At 38.6% G+C, this 23,485-nt stretch overlaps 4 protein-coding genes across 4 annotated transcripts; 2 read left to right on the plus strand and 2 right to left on the minus strand.

Annotated features, from left to right (window-relative positions):
• The first annotated feature begins 102 nt into the window (after positions 1–102).
• On the plus strand, positions 103–663 carry LOC131794785 (histone H2A-like). The gene has a single exon (XM_059112335.2). The coding sequence runs from the start codon at positions 103–105 to the stop codon at positions 661–663; it is 561 nt and encodes a 186-aa protein (XP_058968318.2).
• Positions 664–1,451: 788 nt separating this feature from the next.
• LOC131794786 (anaphase-promoting complex subunit 15B-like) lies at positions 1,452–3,778 on the minus strand. Its single transcript, XM_059112336.2, has 4 exons — positions 3,642–3,778; positions 3,097–3,168; positions 1,926–2,036; positions 1,452–1,570 (listed from the first exon to the last, which is right to left on the minus strand). The coding sequence occupies exons 1-4, from the start codon at positions 3,768–3,770 to the stop codon at positions 1,544–1,546; spliced, it is 339 nt and encodes a 112-aa protein (XP_058968319.1). The 5' UTR covers positions 3,771–3,778; the 3' UTR covers positions 1,452–1,543.
• Positions 3,779–4,455: 677 nt separating this feature from the next.
• On the minus strand, positions 4,456–12,019 carry LOC131794773 (ankyrin repeat domain-containing protein 50). Its single transcript, XM_059112320.2, has 4 exons — positions 9,355–12,019; positions 8,871–8,969; positions 7,182–7,874; positions 4,456–6,676 (listed from the first exon to the last, which is right to left on the minus strand). Exons 1-4 carry the CDS (start codon positions 11,666–11,668, stop codon positions 5,970–5,972), a joined length of 3,813 nt encoding a protein of 1,270 aa, XP_058968303.2. The 5' UTR covers positions 11,669–12,019; the 3' UTR covers positions 4,456–5,969.
• Positions 12,020–13,218: 1,199 nt separating this feature from the next.
• LOC131794774 (ubiquitin carboxyl-terminal hydrolase 38) lies at positions 13,219–21,528 on the plus strand. The gene is made up of 7 exons (XM_059112321.2): positions 13,219–14,206; positions 14,885–14,986; positions 15,683–15,841; positions 16,639–16,826; positions 17,459–17,552; positions 18,070–19,488; positions 20,278–21,528. The coding sequence occupies exons 1-7, from the start codon at positions 13,277–13,279 to the stop codon at positions 20,434–20,436; spliced, it is 3,051 nt and encodes a 1,016-aa protein (XP_058968304.2). The 5' UTR covers positions 13,219–13,276; the 3' UTR covers positions 20,437–21,528.
• Positions 21,529–23,485: the final 1,957 nt, after the last annotated feature.

Below are 23,485 nucleotides of genomic sequence, written 5' to 3' on the forward strand. Positions count from 1 at the left end.
TTTTATTACCATAATAATTAAGATAATTAATTAATAAAATTATGTAATTAAGATTCCTTCATCATAGCATATATTTACACCGACCTCTGAGAAAGCATATCTATGTTTCCATTGGCCGATTGGGACATAAAAGAAGAAATTCGATTGGTGGATTTCGATCCGTTGGCTGGTATAAGAACTGAAACCTCCATTTTATGCAGACATAGTCAAACTCTATTTCACTTTCGCTGGGTTGTACGACATTTGGAACTAATTATCATGTCTGGACGCGGTAAAGGTAAAGCTAAGGGAACCAAATCAAAGAGCCGCTCATCCCGAGCTGGACTTCAATTTCCCGTCGGAAGAATTCACCGTCTTTTAAGAAAGGGCAACTACGCCGAGCGGGTTGGCGCCGGAGCACCAGTGTACCTTGCTGCCGTTCTCGAATACTTGTCCGCCGAAATCTTAGAATTGGCGGGCAACGCTGCACGAGATAACAAGAAATCGAGAATAATCCCTCGTCATCTCCAACTCGCAGTACGTAACGACGAAGAACTGAATAAACTCCTGGCCGGAGTCACCATCGCCCAAGGTGGTGTTCTGCCGAACATCCAAGCCGTGCTCCTGCCTAAGAAGACCGACAAGAAAGCTGGAAAGACCTCCTCACAGAGCCAGGAGTATTAAATCTCCTCGACTTTAACTACAACGGCTCCTTTAGGAGCCACCAGCTCGAACGAAAGTCCTGTTCAGCGTGACTCTAAAATTATCCGTTACTTCGAGGCTTCTTTGGCGCCAAAACCATCTAGTTACCTTACGAATGAACTGAACTTTATTTTAGCATTTTTATTATTTAATAGTCGTAAATGGCTGTACAACGCAAGTGTATTTTATTTACCATATACAAAATGTTTTTTTGTTCACTTCTATAAACTCCATATGCAACCTACTGTCATTAATTTGCGAATCTAATTATTCTTGCACCTTATTGTAAATACCTTAAATCGACAATAATTAGTACATATCACATTGTATGTATTTTTTTAGCAATTAAAAGTGATTTAGAATTCTGTATTGTCAACTTTTAAATCGGGTATGAAATTCAGCCTGCATTGGGAGGGAGCATTAAGATAGAATTTAGCAGTCAAGGTTAGCCTTGATTGAGCCCTGGTCTTGGGATAGTTAACTTTCAATGATGCTGGGAGTATAAGCCCTTTTTTTTAATTACAACTTCCATATATACAATTAAACAGATGTGAGCACAATTTTTTGCCTAAGTTCCGACCCTACAGCTTACATTCACCATAACATGGAAATAGTATTCTACAAGAGAAGATAATATAGATAACTAAAGAGATCTGTTGCAGAGGTTAACTTGCTGCTAGAATCAATTACAACCAGCTAAAACTGTCTAGCACCCACATGTTTCACTGCATACAAAAGAGCTTTCTGTTGCACAACATGATTAAGAGCCATTCTCTTTCCAAAACTAATTTTAATGAAAGTTTTCTAGGGCATACAACATAATAGGAAACATCTTGACTACAATCGCACATGAAAGGAACACTTAAATTACACTTGATTCCATCTCAACCTGTGGGTAAAAAATTACAAAGAAAGTCATGGCAATGATACAAACATCAATATACAGACAAAGGTCCAGTATTCCTATGTCAGATAATTCCAAATCAGTGAAAAGTTGAGAAAAATAGAAGATTATTGACTTCTAATTACTAACAACCTTCAACATACTGGGAATTTTTGGTTGTTTCTCATGTCCTAGCAGCCACTCTGGAGATTAAGCAAAACATAAAACTACAATCTGATTACCCCTCCCACTTACTGTCAAGTTATTTCCTGTCTGACTTGTATAGTCTGACAATATCCAAGTGCTGATGAAACAACTAGTTGAAATACTCAATGATAACCAAAGCACCCTCTTTTTATACCTCTCCCTCAACAGACTCAGCATCTGGACTTTCATATTCATCAGTCTCATCCTCAATTTCTTCTGCTGAATCATCATCATCCTCAATCTCATCATCATCTTCATCAAGTCTCTTTAAAATGATATCAAGAGTAACCAAAGATTCAAAATAAGTGAATGCAGAGTAGACTTTTAAAGTACCAATTCCATTTCATCATGGGAAAAAAATTATTTCAACTAATATCAGTATCTTTCTGTTCAAGACAAGTGAGCTTTAGGTTAAAAAAATATTTAGCTCTTTGGCCCTATCACTCCTGAGAACCAAACAGTTATTCTCCTCACTGCCTGTCCTACATTTTGCTCTGAGAATTTAGTGTTCACCCTTAAACTCCCAAGATCTAATTGTCAATTCTCCCCTCCAGCTGCAACACATTTCCTTGTAAATTAGTTATGAGAATTTGGTGTAAGATCAATACAACAAATTCCACCTGATAAGTTTGAACATTCTTATAACATGTTTGCTGAAAAACACCTTGCTGTTAATCACTTTTGGGAGTTAAAGGGTTAAATCAAACAATATCTCCTAATTGGCATTACTCTATCTTCACCTAACCTTTCTGCCACACAATGTAAAGACAATGTAGGGAGAAATAACTTATTAGTCACTACTGGCAGTGAAAGGGTTAGCATCTGAAATATGGTGGGGCTTTTTACTTAACCTTTTAACTCCCAGAAGTGATTAATATAAAACTTCTCCCTAAAATATCCATACATTATTCAGCAAATAGGTAATGAGAATATTCAAACTTATCAGGCAGAAGCTGCCATCTTGATCTAGCACCAAGTTCTCACAACTAATTTTCAAGGAAATGTGTAGCAGCTAGAGGAGAGAATTAACAATCAGATCTTGGAAGTTAAAGGGTTAATGCCACCAAACCCATAACTTTGTGGAATACATGTGTACCATGTCCCACATTAGAGAAATTTTCAGAACATTGGACAGTCTCCTGTCATCTAGAGCCCAAGACATTACAAACTCTTGGAAACTTAGACCTTGTCCCTGACTTAACACTGTAAATTCATCCCAGATATCTTGTTTCCTAACAAATCAGACATATTTTGGGATCTCATCAGACAGGATTCCAGGTTTAGAGGTAAGTGGTACATACATAATGAATAAACAACAACCTTACCTCCTGCCTGTCTTTGGTTTTAGTGGTACCAATTGGAGGAATATCAAAGCCCTTATCTGCAATCCTTTTTAGCTGCCATGGAAACATCATCTGTTATAATATGACTGAGATACTGCAAGCATACTGATTGGTAAAAATATATCATTTATTGCAACGTTCGGCAAACCTAGAATTATTTTATAAAAGCAATAGCCCAAACTTTCTAGAAAGTACAAGCTACGGTGTACATAAAACTACGAATTATAGAAAGCCGAATATCATGATATGCTTCTGAGTAAGTTTATAGTTAAATAAAAATTTAGCTGTAAGTTTCCCTTAGCACTTTGTATTTACAGATCTTAATCGCTAGAACTTTGATCATACCATTAATTTATTCAAAATTTCCCTTTCTACTTAAATTTTTGCAGATTAAAGGAAAAACTTGCCAAATGAAAGTCGTTTTAATTAATTTTAAGTTAATTTATAATTCCGTTGATGTAGAAAAAAAATTCGAAACAATTCGTTTTGTTTTGGTGCAAGCTGAGCAAAAATCTACGGCAACTCACCGAAGCAGCGTATTCTTCCTCTTCTTTAGCTAATACAGCGTCATCATCTGATTTCTTTTCCAGCGTGAACCAAAGATTGTCCGCAACTCGGGGAAGAAGAGATGGAAATGTAGCCGATGAGGTCGCCATCTTGGATGTTTTGAAATTCCCACGAATTTACCGCTGACACCGTCAAGCACTCTCTCTCAGTTACGTCAAGGGGTTCGAGAAGGGGAGGGATTTTCCTGAGTGTCTTCTCGATCATAGACTTTGGACAGAATTTGAACTTGGGGGTACCCGGTCTTCATCGCAGTGGTACCAACAGTTTGATAAAATCGAAATCTTTAATACCCTGAGTGATATGTTTACACCCAAAAACATTTATTCTGAGGGAAGTGCTGTCTAAATATAAAGTTTAGTTAAAAAATCATCAGACAGTCTGAGAATCAGGTTAGAGCCAAGCATATGAGCTTGGGTTAGGAGGCATACCACTCTGCCACTAAACCAAAAGACTCAAGGTAACTACCTGGAAACTTATCTGAGGATGTGACCCATTATTGCAATGAGTACGGGAGGCTGGTTGGGATTGAGGGAGCATGCATTCAGTCTTTGCCTCTATGTGCTGCTTTATCCCTTGTTCATGTTACAACAATTGAAATATTTTGTCTCAGAAGGGAGTCCGATGGAATATCTTATCCCTAAGACAAAAAATTTAATCTGGTATACTTTGGGAAAATAATGTTTCAAGATCTTTATGCTGTGAGGTGAGGACAACATGATAAATCTAATGGTAGATATTTGGGAAAAATCTTAAACATAGCCATATTATTCAACATTCAAAAAGCTGCTCTTTAATCAAAACCTATTTGGCAAATAGGGAGAGTTAAGCTACAGGGCCTGCAAAAATGTTCTTGGCTTTATCATATTCAAGGCAGTCTTTTAATGATTATTCATTATATGTAATGTAATAATGTTATCATATGAAAGCTAATTCATCACTCTAATCGACTTAACAAATTATTTCACTGTTTTAGATAACATTCAGCCCCTGATGAAATTTCAACAAGCTTTAAAACTCAACTATCTTCTTAGTTGCAGTTCCATAACCGTTAAAGTATATTGCATTATACTAACTTAAAAACGTTATACAAACATCATATTTTTCTACAATATGTCAGCACTTGAATTTCAAAACACCATTCTAGGAGGAATTTACAATATCATCATGTAAACTTGACATGCAAAAAAATTTATTACTTTACATTAAGTAAATGTTTCTTACCCTTTCATTCACTTGTTGCATACTGCACATTTTAAATAAGCCTTTCTGTATCTATGTAAAGAATACTTATATGGTAAAAAAACATAACTGTTGCTTTTGTAATAATTATTCTTTTTCATGGTTACAATGGCAACAGTTAAAAATAGTCAATACATCTGACAAGTAAATATTTCATTGTTGTACAACCTAAGTGAGGAATCAGTATTTCTCTCTGATGACTTAAAACTGGCTTGAGTTACAAGCACTTTTTGGTAGAAAATAAATTTTGGGGTAATAGTCTCATGAAGTGAAAGTAGAAGTCTCAACATTCTGGACTACTTCTGTGAATGCAACACCCAAAATTCCCTTAGGAGTAACTGCATTCAAGCTCTTATCTACCTATTTCGTACCACCCATAAGTGATTAACATGTACCTTCTCCCTATAATATTCATACAATATCCAGGAAACAAGTGATCAGAATACTCAAAGAATACTCAACAAAGATGATATCTTGATCTGACAACAAATTCCTGTCACTAATTTACAAGGAAATCTATATCAGCTAGAGGGGAGAATTAACAATCAGATCTTAGGAATTGAAAGGGTTAATGTGAACTTCCCTCAAAAAATTACAAATCAACTATAAAACTCAAAGGTAAACATGTACTTTAGAGCCCTGATAAAATCCAGTACTACATTCAAGGGATTATTTTGGATTAAAAGTGCCCTGATATTTGAATCCATTGACAGAGCTACTTGTGGAGACCCACAGACCTTAGATGAAGACCCAAAATGTAACATACTTTGTCTGAAAAATTTCAGACAAGCATCTCCCCTTATCTGAAGGCCTGGATCTGCTAATGGAATATGTTCACTGATTTTTGTGTAAAAAAAACTTAGAATTAAATATTAAGCATGAAAATGGTTTTTTTTTAAATACCAAGGGTTAATAAAATCCAGTATAAAAAGGTTGGTGCAGAAGTGTGCTCTGTTGTGTCAAAAGCACACTAAACCTGATTTTTTTTCTGTTTAGAGATGTAGCTACTAAAAAGCTAAAGCTAAGCACAAAGCCCACAGTCATAGAAGTTAGATTTTTGTTTCCATCGACTCATTTGAACCTTTTGAATTTCCTAGTTTTCCTTCTCTGGATTTTGATGAACCAGCACCAGACGCACTTCCACCAAGCTGTTTTATACCAGAGAAAAATCCACGTCTTTCTCCATGACTTTTATGCTTGCTGATCACTTTTCCATGTTTTCCATGACCACTGGAAGTGAATGCACTTTTTCCTTTTTGCTTCATTTTGTGAAGCAAGTTAAACTGCTTTTGTTTGCCCGATGGAGGGGGCATAGTTGCAACAGTAACCACATCATCTTCAACCAGAGATGTTCTTACAGGTTTCTCTGTGTAAGGGGGAGGGTTTACCACATCCAATTCTGATGTGTATGGAGGGCAGGCCCTATTCCAAGGCTCCTTGATTGACTGAACAGTGTGCACGTCACGGAAACTAGCAGAGTAACGTCTTTCTTCGAGAATTTCTCCATTTGGTCCAAGTGTATGAGTTGAACCTGGTGCCAGAAGTTCCTTTCTTGAGGCAGGAGGAGATTCAGAACTATTTGAGGATGAAACACTGTCTGATCTTTGCGGCTTTTCTGCAAGGCTGCTGTTTGAGACTGTACTGCTACTTTCTGATTGTGCTGACGAAAGCTTTCTCTTTAATGTGCTGGTAAAATTACCATCATTCAATCTCATCACGCTGAATGCCTCCAGAACTTTGGTAACTCTTGTATGGCCTGGAAAAACAAAGAACCAAAACTTTTCAATTAAAGAAAAGAAAACTTCTATATTCATATACAACCTTCCAAGATTGTAAAATGGGGAAAATAATTATGTTAATAACTAGCACTTTGTCTTCAAAGTCAATTTTTCTTCAAATTAAAATTTCCCAAAGTGAGATTTATCCTTAAAACTCCCAGATCTGATTGTTAATTCTCCCTTCTAGCGGCTAATCATTTCCTTGTAAATTAGTTATGAGAATTTGGAATTAGATCAAGATAACAACTAGTACCCAATAACTTTGTGTTTGCTGGGCAATGCATGGGTATCATGTTAATTGCTTCTGAGAGTTAGAGGATTAAGGTGTAAACGCTGCCCTGAGTTTTTCCTGGCATGTTATTTTCATCAAAATGTCAGTTCTTAGATTTTAAGGAAAAGGACTCACATCTATGGGAAAGTGACATCAATTTGAGTTTCTTAATTCATTCAACTTTCCAAACTGCTATCTAATCTGGTGCTTACCAGCTTCATGAGCAACTTGCATTGGACTTCTTCCCAGCTTGTCGGCATGATTCATGTTTGCATTATGCTCTAATAACATTTGCACTACTTCATCATGACCTTCTTGCGATGCAATACAAAGGGCTGTGGCTCCTTCCTGGGATGTTTTGTCAACTTTTGCTCCCTTTTGAATTAATAACTGCACAACAGAAACATGGCCCTTCCATGATGCCGACATCAAAGCTGTGCGTCCTTCACAATCTGCATGATTAATTGCTGCACCTCTGTTACTAAAGAGCTCCACAAGCTCATAGGCTCCCTTCCATGCGACTGCTTGAAGAGGTGTCCTTCCTTCCATGTCCTTGCTGTCTACAAAAGCTCCAAGATCCAACAATAGTTCAACCATCTGTTTGTTTTTCTCAATGGAAACAGCAAACAGAGGTGTGCGTCCAAGACTGTCCTGATGATTGACATCTCCACCAAGATTAACAAGATGCTGTACGCATTCCTCATGCCCCTCCATAGCAGCAAAATGCAATGCTGTGCGACCATCAGAAGATGCTTGTTCAATGGGTGCACCATACTCAATAAGTGCTGACACAACATCAACTTGGCCTTCCTGTGCAGCTAACATCAGTGCAGACCTACCATCAGGATCAAGTGCATTGACATCCAGGTTTGCAGCAAGGAGAGAACAAACAACATCTTTGTGTCCTGTTAGAAAAGTGTGCATCAAGGTGAACAAATTCATGTGATAACTATACTATTCACCCATGCATTGCAAAAAGGTTTTATATTTAGTGGCAGCAATATAATTTTTTAATTAAGTATCAGTAAACTGCATTAGTGCAATGTAAAGTGCTGTATTGTAAAAAATCTCCAAAACAGAAAAAATATGAGGCCATCAGAAAAAAAAATAATAATTTGGTAGACATTACAAAGTTCCATTAGACTGGTTCACCCTTTACACCCTAACATCAGTATGCAAACTCTCCATGCTACACTCTATATCAGGGCTAAAAATTAACTCCAGTACTTGGTGGCCAATCAGGCCAGTTTCCTTGATTTCTTAGTGGCTCATCCCAAAATGAAGTAGCCCTCGATTCCCTCTAGTTTAACATGAAAAACTTGAATAAACGCCCATGGCTTTTAACAAAGTGTTGACTAAAAGGAAAGAACACAAAAGTCCAGAGTCACATGGCAATCACAAAATCTAAATGGCATCTATATGTTGTGAATGTGGATCACTTGTGAAATCACCATTAAAACGGCTCAGAATTTCCACTTCAGACTAAAAAATTCACCAAAATGGATGATTTTAGTGTCCAGGCAAAGAAATGAAGAGAAAGGTAGTCCAATTAAACTACATATTGAGTTTTATTTTTAACTTTGTACTTTGCATAATTTACATTGCAACTTTTTGAAATTCTGTAGCACAGTCACACACTGAGCATTCAAACCTTAACTTTTGGTGGCCCTGGTCAGTTTTAACTTGCCACTGGTGAAAGTGCAACTGCCAATTTCTAGCCCTGCTAAACATTTCCTAAGGTGCTGACAAGAAGAATTTGTTTAACAATCAAGAGCTTATGTGGCTGGTGGTCATTTTCTTATTTCTCATAACCTTAATGTGTGATTTAGGGATGATATTGTTAGGAGAATTTAAATGCTAGTCACCCCTAAGGGTCAGAGGGTTAATGAAGGAAACACTACCTTGATTGGCAGCTACCATCAATGGATCCCAACCACTATGATCTGGACGGAACATTGAAAATGTTGGTGACATCCAGGTTGAAGGGTCAGGTTTCCTATCTGAAATAACAATCAAATTGATAAACATTTCTTTTTCCTTAACAGCTTAAGTAATCTAAATCATAATCATAGATCCAATGACCATATAAAACATTAAGCGTTTTTTATTTTATCTGAATTTCCCAGGACCTTCTAGATGATTTCTATTACCTATAATCAAGAGATACTTTCCAAAACAAGAGGAAAAAATCATTTAACAAAGGCATTCATTCTTTGTTCTTCACAAAAATACATAATTTTCATTTATTTCCATGACTTTCCATAATCCAAACTCAGATTCAAAGAATATTAGGGTTTTCAAAGACCCATAGTAACAAAGATAAGGGTAAATATCTACAGATACTACTGGTTACAAGATTCTACTGTAAATAAAAAGAGAACCAACCTTCTGAAGTTGCCAAAAACAAATCTACAATGTTGCAGTGACCATTAGCAGCTGCTGCAAACAGAGGTGTCCGTCCATTTCTGTCCCAGTGTCCCATGTCTGCCCCAGCTTTGACTAATAACTTGGCAACATTGAAGTATCCCTCAAGAGCAGCAACACATAGTGGCGTTAAGCCATCAAAATCAGGATGATCAACTTGTGCACCACGCCTTAACAGAAGGTCAACAACAGCCTCATGATTCTCACTAGATGAAACACAAAGAACTGTTACAGCTAAAGCAGTTCTTCCATCATTGTCAGCATGATTTATCTCTCCTTTATGATCCAGCAGTATTTCTACAACTTTCTTGTGACCCATGTAAGCTGCAGCAATTAATGCTGTCCTTCCTTCTTTGTCAGTAAGATTAGGGTTTGCCCCATGCTGAAGTAATTGTAATACAACATCGCTGTGACCACCCCATGATGCACCGCGTAATGCAGTACGTTTATCGTCGTCTGCCAAGTCTACTTCTGCAGAGTGATCCAAAAGAACAGAAACAACATCAGTGTGCCCACCCGAGGCTGCAGCCCTCAATGCAGTGCATCCATCATCGGCACAGTGATTAACTGATGCACCACAGTTCACAAGAAGGTACACAATTTCATTATGCCCTTGTCTTGATGCTAACATTAGCGGAGACTGTCCTGAAGTGTCTGAAAAGTTGACATTTGCTCCATGTTTAATAAGAAGCCGTACTACATCAACGCTGCCATTGAATGCAGCATTGCATAGCAATGTTCTACCAGAACTGTCAACACGATCAACAGATGTTCCTTTCTCCAACAGAGCTTTAACAGAATCTTCTGTCTCTGGTGCAAAGGGAAGCAAAGCAGCTTGTTCTTCAAGTTCATTTACCTTGGCACCAGCATTTAGTAACAGCCGGGCAACCTCTTGATTCAGGGCATCTGTGTTGAGTTGGATGTCTGAGATTTGGGTTCCACTCCACAGAAGCCAGAGAGCGAGGTGGTCTTGTGTGAAAAACTCCCTAAAAGATGCACGGCTCAAGTGGAATGCAAGTTGGTGTGGATGAGCCAGCTGTTGTTTCTGAGAGAGTTGAGTGTAATGCAATGCTAGCATGGCATGCCCATCTCCTGGGTTGCAAAGAAACTTTGGCGTGCAGTGCTTTGCATCCAAGAGCCACTCAGCAAAGGACAGATGGGATATGCTTTTAACACCATTGTCATCCATGAGAATGTGATGTGACATCAAGTCAAGTGTTTCCAAAAAGTCTTCCACAGTTAGATCTGTGTCTTTTGTCCACACTGCATGGAACATTTCAGAGTCAGTTAAAGGCCTTTGAGCAGCTAAAATAACATTCAAGACCGACCTGATCTTGTCAACTTGTTCCTCTGTGAATAACCTATTACACAGCCACAGGTACAGACCAGACAGTGTGCCTGGAATGTCCTGGGTCTCATCCAAGGTGAAAAATTCATCGACCACTCCATCCAACAATTTTTCCAAATAAAGAAGACAACCATTGCTTTTGATGTGAAGCTGGTTAAATGCTTCTGCCGTTTCCCTGGTTAAGTGTTTCCTTAAACTGGGCTCGTCGTCTAAGCGATTCAAAATGTACTGTTGAATGTCCTTAACCACATGTGCTTTCCGAAGATCGTCTAAAGTGAACTTTCGAAATCCTGTAAACATCCTAGTGACTGTTTTCGATTGCTTTCTTGCACTGACCACCAGAAAGAGCCAAGGGGGGAGTAGATCGTGGTGTGTGGCCATTAACTCAGCAACAGTTCGGCTGCCAGATGCAACACCGGAATCGAAAGAATGTAGGTAAGATTCATCGATGGCGTCCACCACGACCAAGAAGATTTCCTGAGGCGGTGGAAGCGAATTAAGAGGCAGTAGTATACCTTCTTTAAAAGAACGATCTGGATTTCGAATACACTGTTCACTTTTGAGGTGATTTTGAATCTGGGGGTCGTTGAATTTGGCAGCGTATGCCTTCAGCTCCTCTGCTTTAGCGAGTTGCCTGGCGAGATTTAAGATGAAGTCTGCTACAGAAACAGAAATTGCATTTTGGGCTTGGCAGAAATGAGAAGCAACAACTCTCTTTGCCAACTCCGTTTGAACACCTTCTTTAGTTGTCGGAGACACAAGTTCACGTAAAATTGTCGTTTTTCCCGAGCCAGGTCCTCCTAAAATAAAAGCCCCTTTCGTTTTAGTATCTTCTTGTTGCTTCCTTCGTTCAACACAAGTTTGAATTTTTTCAAACACCCATTCTCGACAGTAGAACGTTCTACAATCGCGGCCAATCCGCGCCATGATTCGCTTCTCGTTCTCGTCCCTCAAAACAACACTACTTGTCAAAGAATGTTAAACATGTTTCAAAAGTAGAGTAAAGCCAGAAGACATTGTCAACGTCCAAAATTCCATTTAGTTCCACGGTTTTTTTTTCGCTCGAACCGGGTCCCCTGGGAACTGATATCGATTTATATTGTATGAAAATTTGACGTGTTCTTGATAAGTTGTCATTTACTGTTCTGCCCCAGTGCGCCAGATATTGGCCCCAGGCATGTTCTCCACGGATAATCGCTGTTTGCCTTCGCTAAGTCAGTTCAAAATGAACAAACTTGCTTCTTTGCTAGCTAATTAACGCTGTCGTGGCAAATATTTTTAGCTCGAGAATACCACGAGGGGTGCCATAAGACAAGTTTTACATGCTCTTGTTCTTCTTGGGGGTTTGTTAACAATCATGGGATAATAGGAATCGGACACCGTGGAAGCGTCATGATTGAAAAGTTAATTTTAAAACTAGAAATGCGATTGGTTAATTAGTTGCGACCTTGCTTACACAAAAGACCACAAAGCTCTTGCAAGCGATGTACACAAATAGGTTTAAGGGTGTTGATTTGTAAATATTGTCCTAAACTATTCACTCTGAAACCTGGGCTTTTATTCAAAACACGAGGGTGTCCTAAATCTGTTTTGTTTTCTTGAAAGGAAAACAAATCCCTGATGAATTTTCCCGCGTCTAAGAACATCGAATCGTTGAAGCTTCGAGAAGTGTACATAAAAGATAATTATGAGGGTGATTTTAAAGAGCTCTTCAGATGCTTTGATCTGAGTACTTATTTTATCAGCAAAGACTTCATTGAGCCCGATTTTCTGGCGCCACATTTGATAGTCGGAAATGAAGTGGATATCACAGAAAATGGGGAAAAGCATTCAATCAGAATAGTTCTAAGCCGATATTTGCAATTTTAAATGACCATATGAAGAGGAAGATATTGTTCTTAAACAAGTTCAGTTTATCTTTAGATTCTCTGTACATATGAAGTTTAATGGATATATTTTTACAAATAAAGAGTTTATTTTAAGATTGGTGCAAAATTTTCGCAATAAATCAGAGTTATTTTTTCGGAATTGCATGCTTATCTTTTTTTCTGAGAAATACGATACTTTTGGGAGAGGTAACTTAAGATTAATTAGGCTTCGCTGATATTGACCTATTTGCGAGATGTCGGAAGATCTTTAATTCGAGACATTAGCTATACATCCCGACGGGAAAAAACGATAAAACTGTGTAAGCGCCGTCTGTTGAGAAAGACACAGTGGGTATTTCGTTAAAAACACTGATGACTGTAATGATTTTAGAGGTCTTTTAAAGGCAATGAGAGCAGATAACCAAAATCAGCTGATGTTCTCTAGAAGAAAGCATATGCATACAGAAACAAAAAAACAATTAATTAATGTCAATCGCCCCAATGTCCCCAATCCCGACTAGGGTACACTGGGGGACAAGCTGGTGACTTTGTGTTGCACTCCCAGACCTCTTGACCGCGTGACATCCGGGTATGTAGTTAGAACTAAAATTAAAACGACGAAGGTTCATCAACAAATGCTATTTTTAAACTTGTTTTTTGCGCCATCATGGACCAAATACTGAGAGGAATCGTAAGTTCAGATCACACTGAAAGCGTCAAGAAGTCTCTTATTCAACAGCTGGTCTCAAAACTCAATGGAAATGTCCCAGAGGATCAAAACAGATCTATCTTTGAAATTGGAACTGAATGGATGACAGATGAAAACTCGCAATTTTTGAAAGAAACTGGTCGACTATTGCTCACCACGTGGGCTAAACGCCAAAAGGATGTATTTCAAAAGTTTTTCACGGAAAGCTTTCTCCTATCTTTTCTTGCTGAACGCGAAAATTTATCAGTGAGTTTTGTGGATTATCTACGCACCTCCCTTGATCTCGTTCAACACGCACCACAGATATTTTCAATGTACACAGTAATTCGCCACAGGGCTCATATCTGGGCGGAAAAGAATTTAAACACGGACTTTTGTGCGGCTGTGGGACGTTTGCTCATCGAGTATAACCACTGTTGGCCGGTTGGCGAAAATCTAACCCAGTTTAACTTGTCACTGCTTAGAGCTTTAAGCAAAACTGAGCTGCCTAAAACTTCAAAAGAAGAAATGACAGCATGCATTCAAAATGGTGCAGTCATTGGGGCTCTCTTAAACAAGATGTGGACAAAGAATCAAGCCCTGCTCTTTCCAGTTTTAACGGAGATTTTTAAGATTATTTCCAAAGTAGGAGACAGTCCATCAGTAGCACTTGCTTCTGTTGTGCAGTATTTTTCCACTGATACAATAGACTCTGCAACTAACCTTGCAGCTTCAAACCCTTTACTTAGTGATGAGAGCCTAGCTCATTCTCTTACGCGAATGATCAAATGGTTGTCATGGCCTGGAGCAAAGAAGGTTGATCAATGGATTATTGGGTTTTTAAAGGCTTTGGCAAGCAATGGGAAACATTCCATTCTCATTTCTGTTACACTTAAGGAAGTGTCCCAGGTAAGATGCCTGTCCTGAGCAAGATTTCACTGCTTTTTTTAAACCTATAATTTGTGAGAGATGTGGAAGCTAGCTTTATACCCAGAATTTTATCAATACAATCATTTTGGGTTTCCTCACTGTTCAACCCTGTTAAGCCTTAACCCTTAAGCTCCCAGAAGTGATTAACATGTAAATTTTCCCTTTAATACTGTATAATATCTAATTTACAAGAAAATGTGTAGCAGCTAGAGGGGAGAATTAATAATCAGATCTTGGGAGGTAAAGGACAGAGGGACAGTGGTGGTCATATTAACAGGGTTCTAATTTAATGTCAAAGACAGTAGTCTATGAGTTGTCATTCTATTTCATCCATGGTTTTAGTTGAGCTCAATTCTGTTTCAATCTCAGTTTCATATTTGTTTTCAGTAACATTGCAGTTTTGTCTTTTCTTCCTCTGCCTCACTCTTTATCCCAAAAGTTGCTTTGGCTAATCTAAGTATATCAACTGAAAATTTTGAGCATTTTATGACACATAGTCAACAAAAAGTGGGTTCTGTTGGGCACCAAAATCTGCTTGCATAATTCACCTCATTTGTTTATTTTGAGAGCTGACCAGCTTTCCATGGACTCGTTTTTTGGGACTCTGTAACATGACTCTTGTTAATAGTGATATTCTTTTATTTTGTTTTTCTGCAGGTTTTCAGTCGTTTGTTGTTCCCCATTGTTCGTGGAAGTACTATGGTTGTCCTCTCTCATATGTTGCTGAGCTTTCAACACTCTCCTCAAGCATTTCATGAGGTAAAGATTTCTGTTTCTGGGTTGGTATAACAGGAAAAAGCAAAGACAAAGCTTTGAGTCAAATTTCCTCATATGACATTAGTTTAGTCACTAGATTTTATGCTCTTCAGTTAGATTATTCTCTTATTAAGTAATTCCATGGGAGACAAATTTGCTTAATGATTACATTGCTGGGTTACTAATTGAGAGGTCTGGGTTTGAGTTGTGGCCAGAGTCAGCATTTTGTTGCTGGGAAAGACACTTAGCTCTCACATTGATTCCCTCTACCCAGGCCAGTACGGAAACTGTCAGGGAAACTGTGACTAAATGCCATAGTAGCCTGTGGTGGACCAGTGTCCAAAAAAAGACCAGTAATCCTCATATAAAGAAGCTTTTGGAGATAATTGAGTTAGCCTTATATGTACACTTATGTGCCTGTCTGCATTCCCTTTTTTCAAGTTGAACAAGTGACTATTCTACTGAGTGTTTTAGTGTCAGGATGTATACCAAATGATCAACATTTCTCTTAACATATCATAGTGTTTCTAGCTTAGGGGAATAACTCTGTCATTGTCTGGACCCGTCTGCTGGAATATGTGGCTTTTTTTCATTTTATAACAAAGAATCCAAGAACGAAGTGTCTATTCTCTACAAAGTTAATCTGAAAAAGTCAAACAATTGCTTGTTTTTTGTTTTGTTTGTGGTTTTTTTTTTCAGATTGTTGTTTTAGTACCCAGCCTTGTGCAGACTCTAAAGAAGGAAAACAGTGGTTCCTCACAAACTAATTTACAAACACTTGCTGAACTTATGCACTGTCTAATGTACCAACATACAGGGTTTCCTGAACTGTATGGACCAGTTGTTGACTGTCTACAGGTATTGTTTTGGAAATCTAACAAGCTGGTGGGAGATGTACTAATATTAGCTAAGGACACTAAAAGTTTATAAAAGGGATTGATAAACACTCTTTTAGAAAGACAGAAAGAAAATAACAACTTCAGCACGCCATCTTAGTTTCTTTATTTATTAAAACAATTTACTGATTTCCTTTTTAGAAAACACTAAATAATATTGTATGTATATATAGAGAGATGTATAACCTATAGTTATTTTTTTTATTTCATTTTGCAGTATGTAACATTTCAAGTACAGATCATTGTTCATTTTTATATTTTAAGTTCTATCTTAGAGAGGGCCACAAGTTCATCAGTTTCAATACTTTCACATGCTCCCCTCTTAAGATAAAGTCTATTGATTGATTAGTTTTAGTTTGCTGGATTCCATGTGGAGATGTACTGTTTGGAGCCCTTACAAGGGTCACAGCACCCTGCCTTCTCCAGAAGTAGCTGTTTGGAATACTTGATAAAATGTAGAGTGGGGGAGGTGTAACCAACAATGAACTGATAAAATTCATGGGGGGAGGAATAACCAACAACGGATTAGTATCCCATCTGAGAAGCAAGAAACCAAGTGCTCCATTTCACAGAAACTAGATTTAACTTTGCAGCTACTTGTATGGAAATCAGTGTAATTTGTGGTCAGAGTAACTAATAATGTTCCAATAAGCTGTGCTCCTTGTACTTTTGATTGTTACTTCTTTCTGAATTTATCGCTCTTGCATTCTCATCCTTTTTTTTATGTATACTATCTATGCATGACCTTCTTTTTACCAGGATTTACCTAAACCTTCAGAGGTGATGATCAAGAAGTGGCTAGCTCAAAGTGCTTGGTCTGCACAAGCTGTCAATATTCCACTTCCTGGCTTTGCACCAAAATCAGAAACGGGAAAAACTGGCTTAGCTAACCTTGGCAACACTTGTTACATGAACAGTGTGTTACAGGCACTCTACATGCTTGACGAGTAAGTTGTCAATGTCATGATCACTTGTACGTTTGTATGTATGTACAGTTAACTGACCAATCCCCCAACAGGTCTTAACAAGGACATTACAAGCACGTTAAAACATTGTAAATAAATTTAGTGTTTAAAAACCCCAACTGGCGGGATACAGACCAGCTGGCTGTATACAAAGCTTAGCCAAGAAACTGCACTCGGGACAACTGAGAAAAAATCCAGTGAGTAGGAGGGCAGAGGGCTTGAACCTCAGGTGTTGCTATGCCAATAATGACAATTGTCAGAACAATTTTGGGAAGAGGCTCAACAAAGTTGAAATTCATTGCTGAGATACAATGTATGCCAAATGCTCTTAATTTTGTGAGAAAGATTCTGTAGAGGCTTTGAGAGGAGCTGAAAAATGTAAATTGAATTTAAGGATTTTATTTTGCCAAAACGTGAAGCGTACCGCCCTATAAGTAAAAAAGAAGGAACAAAATTCATTTGATTCAAAGGTTTCGAATGACTGTACTTAGTTTCAAAATTAGGGAGTTGTGATTATTTTTTTAAATTTAATTCCTAAGCATATCACCCTTGAAAGTCTGATGCTCAGAAGTAATTGATCAAAGAGATAAGGTAAAACGGATCTGTATTTGCAGGTTCCGTTTCATGATATTCGGCCATCACAGCGATCATAATCAACCTGTCTTGCATCACCTGCAACAAGTGTTTGCCTTCCTCTCTCTAACACAGGTAAATTCTCCCGCAACATGTGCTTGTAGTAAAATACTAGAATTTAGTTGGAGGATTATCCTTTGTAAGAGTTTGAATATGGAAGCGATCTTCGCAGTAATGAACGCTACTTAAGCAGTAGTGAACATAAAGCCTGAAAAAAACCTGAAAAATTGCTTCTATATTAGTGTTCATTACTGCGAAGATCGTTTCCATATTCATTTCTTTATCCGCAGTTCACATATGTGATTTTCATATATTTAGAGTCATTAGTTTTATGTTTGTTGTTGTTGTTTTATTGTTTCTTTCTTTCTCGCGAGGATTTAAGGCCCAAAGGAGAACTGGAAAATCAACCAAATCGAGTCAAGAAACTCAAAACCAACTCAAATCGAGCCAAGATAATAACGTGCTAGACTCTGGTTGAAGAGTTCTGGATTGGCTCCATGGCGGTCCCGATTATTTTAATGAATTTGGACAGAATATTAATTTGACGCAATCCTTGTTCTTGTTTTGTTTTGTTTTATTTTTATTTTTACAGAGATCTGCCTTTGCCCCGTCGAAATTCCTTCATGTAGCGAGACCTCCGTGGTTTGCACCGGGGACCCAGCAAGACTGCTCAGAATTCCTCAAGTTTCTTCTTGACAGACTTAGCGAGGAGGAAAAATCACAAAACAACAGCAACGACGAAGGTTCGCCAAGGACCTCGCTCGTAGAAGAGACCTTTACTGGAAAGCTGACGGTGTGCCTGTGCTGTAGGAGGTGTAATAACACTTCTTGCAGAGAGGAAGTGTTCACAGACCTACCACTGGCTTTTCCACAGACTGGTGAGTTAGAGAGAAGGATGTTCTCCGAGCAGCTCGATGGACTGACGTCAGATGATAAACAACCGATTGAACATGACGAAAAACCTGTGAATTCAACTGTGAGCTCCGACAGAAGTCTGAAAGGTGGTGATATTACTCACAATGTGTCTGCCACCGGCTTAGCGCAAAAGTCAGTCGAAGATAGCGACGCTGTGGCTCCAAGTTCATCACACAGTTCGACCTCAGCAGAGAGCTCAATGCCTTTTTCAGCTGGTTCGAGTGTTTCGTCGAAATTTCGCGAGCCTGGCGTTCGAGCTGATGCTCCACACATATCACTAACAGAGATGTTGAAGTACTTTTTTGAACCTGAAATTCTTGAAGGATCTAATCAATATCATTGCGAGCATTGTCACAGTTTACAGGATGCTGAACGTACCGTTAGCATTTCCAAGGCCTCAGAATTCCTCGTGTTGACTCTGAAGAGGTTCGCTTACAATGTGAAGACCCAACAAAGGTCGAAGATACTACAAAGTGTGTCTTATCCTACAGTTTTAAGATTACCGCGAATTCACCTCAAAGGAGGTGATGATAAGATAGAAAGAGAGGCGAGAAACAGCGTCCCAGATGTTAATGACAGTAAGAACGATGAAATCGTCAGCCACTCTTGTTTCAAGTCTAAAAGGACAAAGCAAGAACATGACAATATCGTTGACAGCTCTAGCAGTGATAATTCGTTGTCTTTAAGCGAGGAAACATTCACAGCAGATATTGTTTACGCGCTGTGCTCGGTTATCGTTCACTCCGGGACGTCATCGGAGAGTGGACATTATTACTGCTATGCACGATCTAGCGTGCATTTGATCGGAGGAGAAAGCGACAAGAGTTCAAGTTCTAGAACCGATGATCAAGACACGTGGTATCTGTTTAATGACAGTCGCGTGTCTTACTCGGCGTTCAGTTCGTTTGCTGATGTATCGAAGCGTTTCCCTAAGGATACTCCGTATGTGTTGATCTATAAACGAGTCAGCTCTTTTCGTGCTGCAGTCATTCCCGTAGAAAACAGTGGTGATTCTGTGCAAGATAATTTGGTTGGCGGTGAGATCAGGCAGGAGCTGGCGGACATGGTCAATCGCGATAACCTCTTATACTTGCAGGTGAGTCAATCTAACTTGTTTGACTTCAAACTTTATTTGCGTGCAGATCAGGCGCAATTTTTAACGATTTGAAGGCAAGTAGGCGGGGCTATTCACACGTGCACGCATCTGCCCCTGCCCTCGTTTGTGAATCGCGCCTCTCGGTCCGGAGTACAGTGCGCTGTGTATTGAGGCTAGTTTTTTTACTAACGTTGGAGTCAAAGGCAAGATCGAGACACGCGAGGGGCAATTCACGCACGTGCGCGTTGGCTCTTGCCCTGGTTCGTGAATTAAGGCTGGTTTTATTAACGTCAGCCTCGGAGTCGTTGTCAGAAGCGTAGAGCGATACGATCCGGTGCAAATCAAACCAGCTGATTTAGAAGCAGAGTACCGATACTGCTTGTGACTCTGCGGACGAAATTGAAGGAGTCAAAAGCCATCGGTTGGCCTGACAACTCGCATCGTGATTGGTTGGATCTTTTGCTTTTACTTGCGACTTCGACAATCTCGTCTTCACTGGATCATATGCGACTGGGTCTTAAGCGGAATTGGAATGAAATAGAATCGTACTGATTCTTCCGACTCCAATACCTTCAAACTTATATTGTTCTGTTTACAACTCCGGTTTCGATTTTCTCGAGGCCGGATATGCTCCTGCATTATCTAACTTCTTCAACTCCGTGGCTAATGAAAACCAGTCTTAAGCCATCATGTCTTCCAAACAATGCTCAGAAACAGTGCAAACAAATTTTCGAGTCAGCGATGGACAAACTCGTCATAAGGATTTTGTTTTTTTTTTCTTTTTTACAGGAGCGAGAGCGTCAAGCCATGAACACTGCTAAGCGAAAAGCTTGGTCAAACTTCCATCAGCCCCCTGACGACGACGATGATGACCCTAGCAAGGGTCCCCCAGGGAGCTGTGGAGGCGGGCCAGGATTTACAACCCCTTTCAATCGTTTCGTCTTCTAGTTAAGCGGGATTGTGACATGTCTTATTGTGGTTGGTTGAACCACTTTTCAACGTTCTTTTTGGTGGATACTTTCACAGTGTTGTAAAGGGGCTGTCTGTCTTGCTCAAAATGCAAACTGACCCTCATCCTTGACTGTTTCACAAAATTTGTCTGTGAAATTAAGGATATTTTCACAGGAATTCTAAGAGCGGAACGGAGTCTTTTTATTCTGTTCATATGGAAAATTTCAGCAAGCAGAGATTTCAACCCTAACAGGGTGCAGCATCCCAAGTTCATCTTTGTGAACGGGAAACGGTGTCTATTCGGGAAACTATAAGCCTGGGTGATAAGGTTTGTCTGGAGAGACCATTGACAAGGCATGCTTCAAATCTTGTAGTTGCTTTCTCCGTCGTCGTTGTTGATATTAATTTTGTTCAAACATTTTCAACGTCTTGAGCTCACTCGATTTACAATAACCAAAAGTGTGATTTTCTAAATTCTGGTGAAAAAGAAACTCAGAGTTCCTTTAATCGACGGAATTCAATGGTTCAACATCTTTCTCAGTCGCTTCGGAGAAATTTTTATTCAAGGGGGGTTGGGGGACATGCTACGTTAAATGACGAGCAATTTAGATCGTGTAAATATGATGTATAATAATCAAGAAGCAACTGTGGCTTTCAAATGTCACCTTGAAACTTTCATTTGATTTTGATTTTTTTTTTATACTGCTTTGATAAAGAATACTACACGTTTGTGGGAAGATATTGGGTTTTGCATGTAAATATATCATGGGGCAGCTTTTATCTTATTCCTATTCCTGCAACATTCACCCGACGACCTGATAGACACAAACACGTGTCCCTATTTTCAAAACATTTTGATTCTCTTTTCTCCTTTGGGATCGATAGTTTGTCATAAATCGAGAGAGGAAATACAAAAAACAACATATGGTCTTTACAACTTATATGAGAAATGCGTTAGCCTTTGAAGTCTTCAGCGAAACGTATCAAATTGCCGCTAAAATTAAGGATTGTTATTTCAATTTTTCTCCTATTGTTTGTCAAAAATTTAGTAGAATAACCCAACGCACCAAATAAATGCGATTTTAATTATTTTTTTTAAATCATAATTTTATTTTTTATTATTATTATAATTATTTGCTTAGTTACGAACCTTGAACTGGTCAAAAGGGAAAAAACATCAGCAAATTGGAAATTTGTGTCGGATTTTCATCTCCGCTTTAGACCTTCTCGCGTTCAAATTGAGATCACTTTTTAAAAAAGGAAATTAAAGACGAATTAAAACTAGACTTCAAGGCAAATTTTTTTAAACACGCTCAAGTTAAATATAGATACGAACCCACGAGGCTTGCCGAGGTGTTTGGTTCTCAGTGTCGCATCTTGTATGACATTTTCCCGGAAATATTCTGTAAACTCAAGTTGTCAATATTTCGCAAGAACCCTGTCTGTTCTTGTTTTAGTTTTGAAAATTTAAATTTCCAAAAAAAGACTCTTTGCTTTATAGAGGATGACGGAAGCTGTGAAGTTGAATTAATTTGCGCGAGAGCGATCAGCTGGCAGCATGGCGTGGGGGCTTTTCCCGCCATTTCTTATCTCAAACTAATTTTTACTGAAACTGAAAAATTTCCCCTCCACAAAGACGTTTGTTTTGATCGAGCATTTTCCGTAGGCGGCCGCGTCATTCGCCAAACACGCAGCTCTCTAAGCCAACCAATTAGGTCGTAATCTATTGTTTTCCCGCGGCAAGTAAGCTTCTGTTGCGAGAACAACTGGTAACGTTTTTAACAAAGAAAAAAGTTTGACTTTACCGGTTATTAAATGTTCTTTACTCAACACTTTCTGTGTTCACTCCACTGTTTTAATGGTTCAGGTTTTAGTGTTTGAAAATATCTGCCCAAACGCGAGTATAAAGTGATTAGTCAACCCGGAGGCACCATCGCATGAGTTATCTTAGCCTCTGTCTTCAGTTTTCTAACACGTATCACATAAATTCGCCTCAGAAGCAATGCTTCCCAAATTTTTAAAAGATCCTCTTTTAAGAGACTGTTAAAGACACATGTATGACATTATTTACCAAACAGTTTCGGGCAGGAAAGGGAAAGGCTTTTTTAAGTTCATTTAATAGATTCATGAATTTTGTATATAAAAACCTTTTTATACTTCTAAAGTCGTGACAGACGCGATAAAATGGAGTCGTAATTCTGTGATTTAACTTCGTTTGACACTGAACACTGCTTATGTTATTTATCCAAAAATTTAACGCAGAATAATATTTGTTCGTTTTTGAAAAAAAAAAATAGTATCCCATGATTTTTGTCTAGTTAGCTCTCGTTAACTTTTGCACCATTTACACCCCTACGACAAATTTTAGTCACCGAGAACCCAACCATTGAAACCAAAGAACTATCTTTTTCACTAGAATGCAGAATCTTATGAAACTCTAAGCGTGGTTTGATTCAGATGCGCATATAACTTAGGATGAGAGCATAAAAGTTCATCAAAGCAATTCTCGTGTTAATGACCAGTAGAACACCTGTTTAACTTGACGGTGTTAAGAATAGAAAAAATGAGTCGAGGGAAGCAAAAATTTCTATTGATAGTGCGCGCAGAAAGGTGCGAAAACATTTGATAGTTTCCTAACTGGAAAGGAAAGCTACCAAATCAGTAACAGATATTTCTGCGCTATTACACATGGCCAGAGAGTTTTAGATTCAACAAGATTGGGGGTGGAATAATTAAGGTAACAGTGAAAATGGGTATTCAATATCTATGATAAAACATATACCCCCTTCCCCATTATGAACTCGTACGTGGGCAGGTTCCTAAACAAACCTCTAGATAGCAGAATTTATTTATTTGTTTTTTCTTAGGGGTTACGAAAGTGTCCACGGAATAAATTACCACTGTTTCGTTCCCATGGGTATCTCAGTGAGGAATTTGTGTCTAGTAAGGCTTAAAACAGCACTCGAGGCATGGAACGTGAGAAAGAAAACATTTACTTTTTAAGTTCCTGTTTCGCCGTACGTCACCCTTCATGGTCCACAAGTTC

The sequence above is a fragment of the Pocillopora verrucosa genome, chromosome 14 (assembly GCF_036669915.1).
Source record: "Pocillopora verrucosa isolate sample1 chromosome 14, ASM3666991v2, whole genome shotgun sequence".
NCBI lineage: Eukaryota > Metazoa > Cnidaria > Anthozoa > Scleractinia > Pocilloporidae > Pocillopora > Pocillopora verrucosa.

Bases quoted from the DNA above. Each gene is read 5' to 3' on its own strand.
- LOC131794786 (XM_059112336.2), bottom strand. From the start codon at position 3,770: ATGGCGACCTCATCGGCTACATTTCCATCTCTTCTTCCCCGAGTTGCG. The intron at 2,037-3,096 runs GTAAGGTTGTTG...ATCATTTTAAAG, and splicing joins AAACCAAAGACAGGCAGGAG to AGACTTGATGAAGATGATGA. The intron at 1,571-1,925 runs GTATAAAAAGAG...TTTTACCCACAG, and splicing joins CTGAGTCTGTTGAGGGAGAG to GTTGAGATGGAATCAAGTGT.
- LOC131794774 (XM_059112321.2), top strand. From the start codon at position 13,277: ATGGACCAAATACTGAGAGGAATCGTAAGTTCAGATCACACTGAAAGC. The intron at 17,553-18,069 runs GTAAATTCTCCC...TTATTTTTACAG, and splicing joins CCTTCCTCTCTCTAACACAG to AGATCTGCCTTTGCCCCGTC. The intron at 19,489-20,277 runs GTGAGTCAATCT...TCTTTTTTACAG, and splicing joins ATAACCTCTTATACTTGCAG to GAGCGAGAGCGTCAAGCCAT.
- LOC131794773 (XM_059112320.2), bottom strand. From the start codon at position 11,668: ATGGCGCGGATTGGCCGCGATTGTAGAACGTTCTACTGTCGAGAATGG. The intron at 7,875-8,870 runs GTAGTGTTTCCT...CTTTTCTAACAG, and splicing joins GATGGTAGCTGCCAATCAAG to GACACAAAGATGTTGTTTGT. The intron at 6,677-7,181 runs GTAAGCACCAGA...TTGTTTTTCCAG, and splicing joins GCAAGTTGCTCATGAAGCTG to GCCATACAAGAGTTACCAAA.
- LOC131794785 (XM_059112335.2), top strand. From the start codon at position 103: ATGTTTCCATTGGCCGATTGGGACATAAAAGAAGAAATTCGATTGGTG.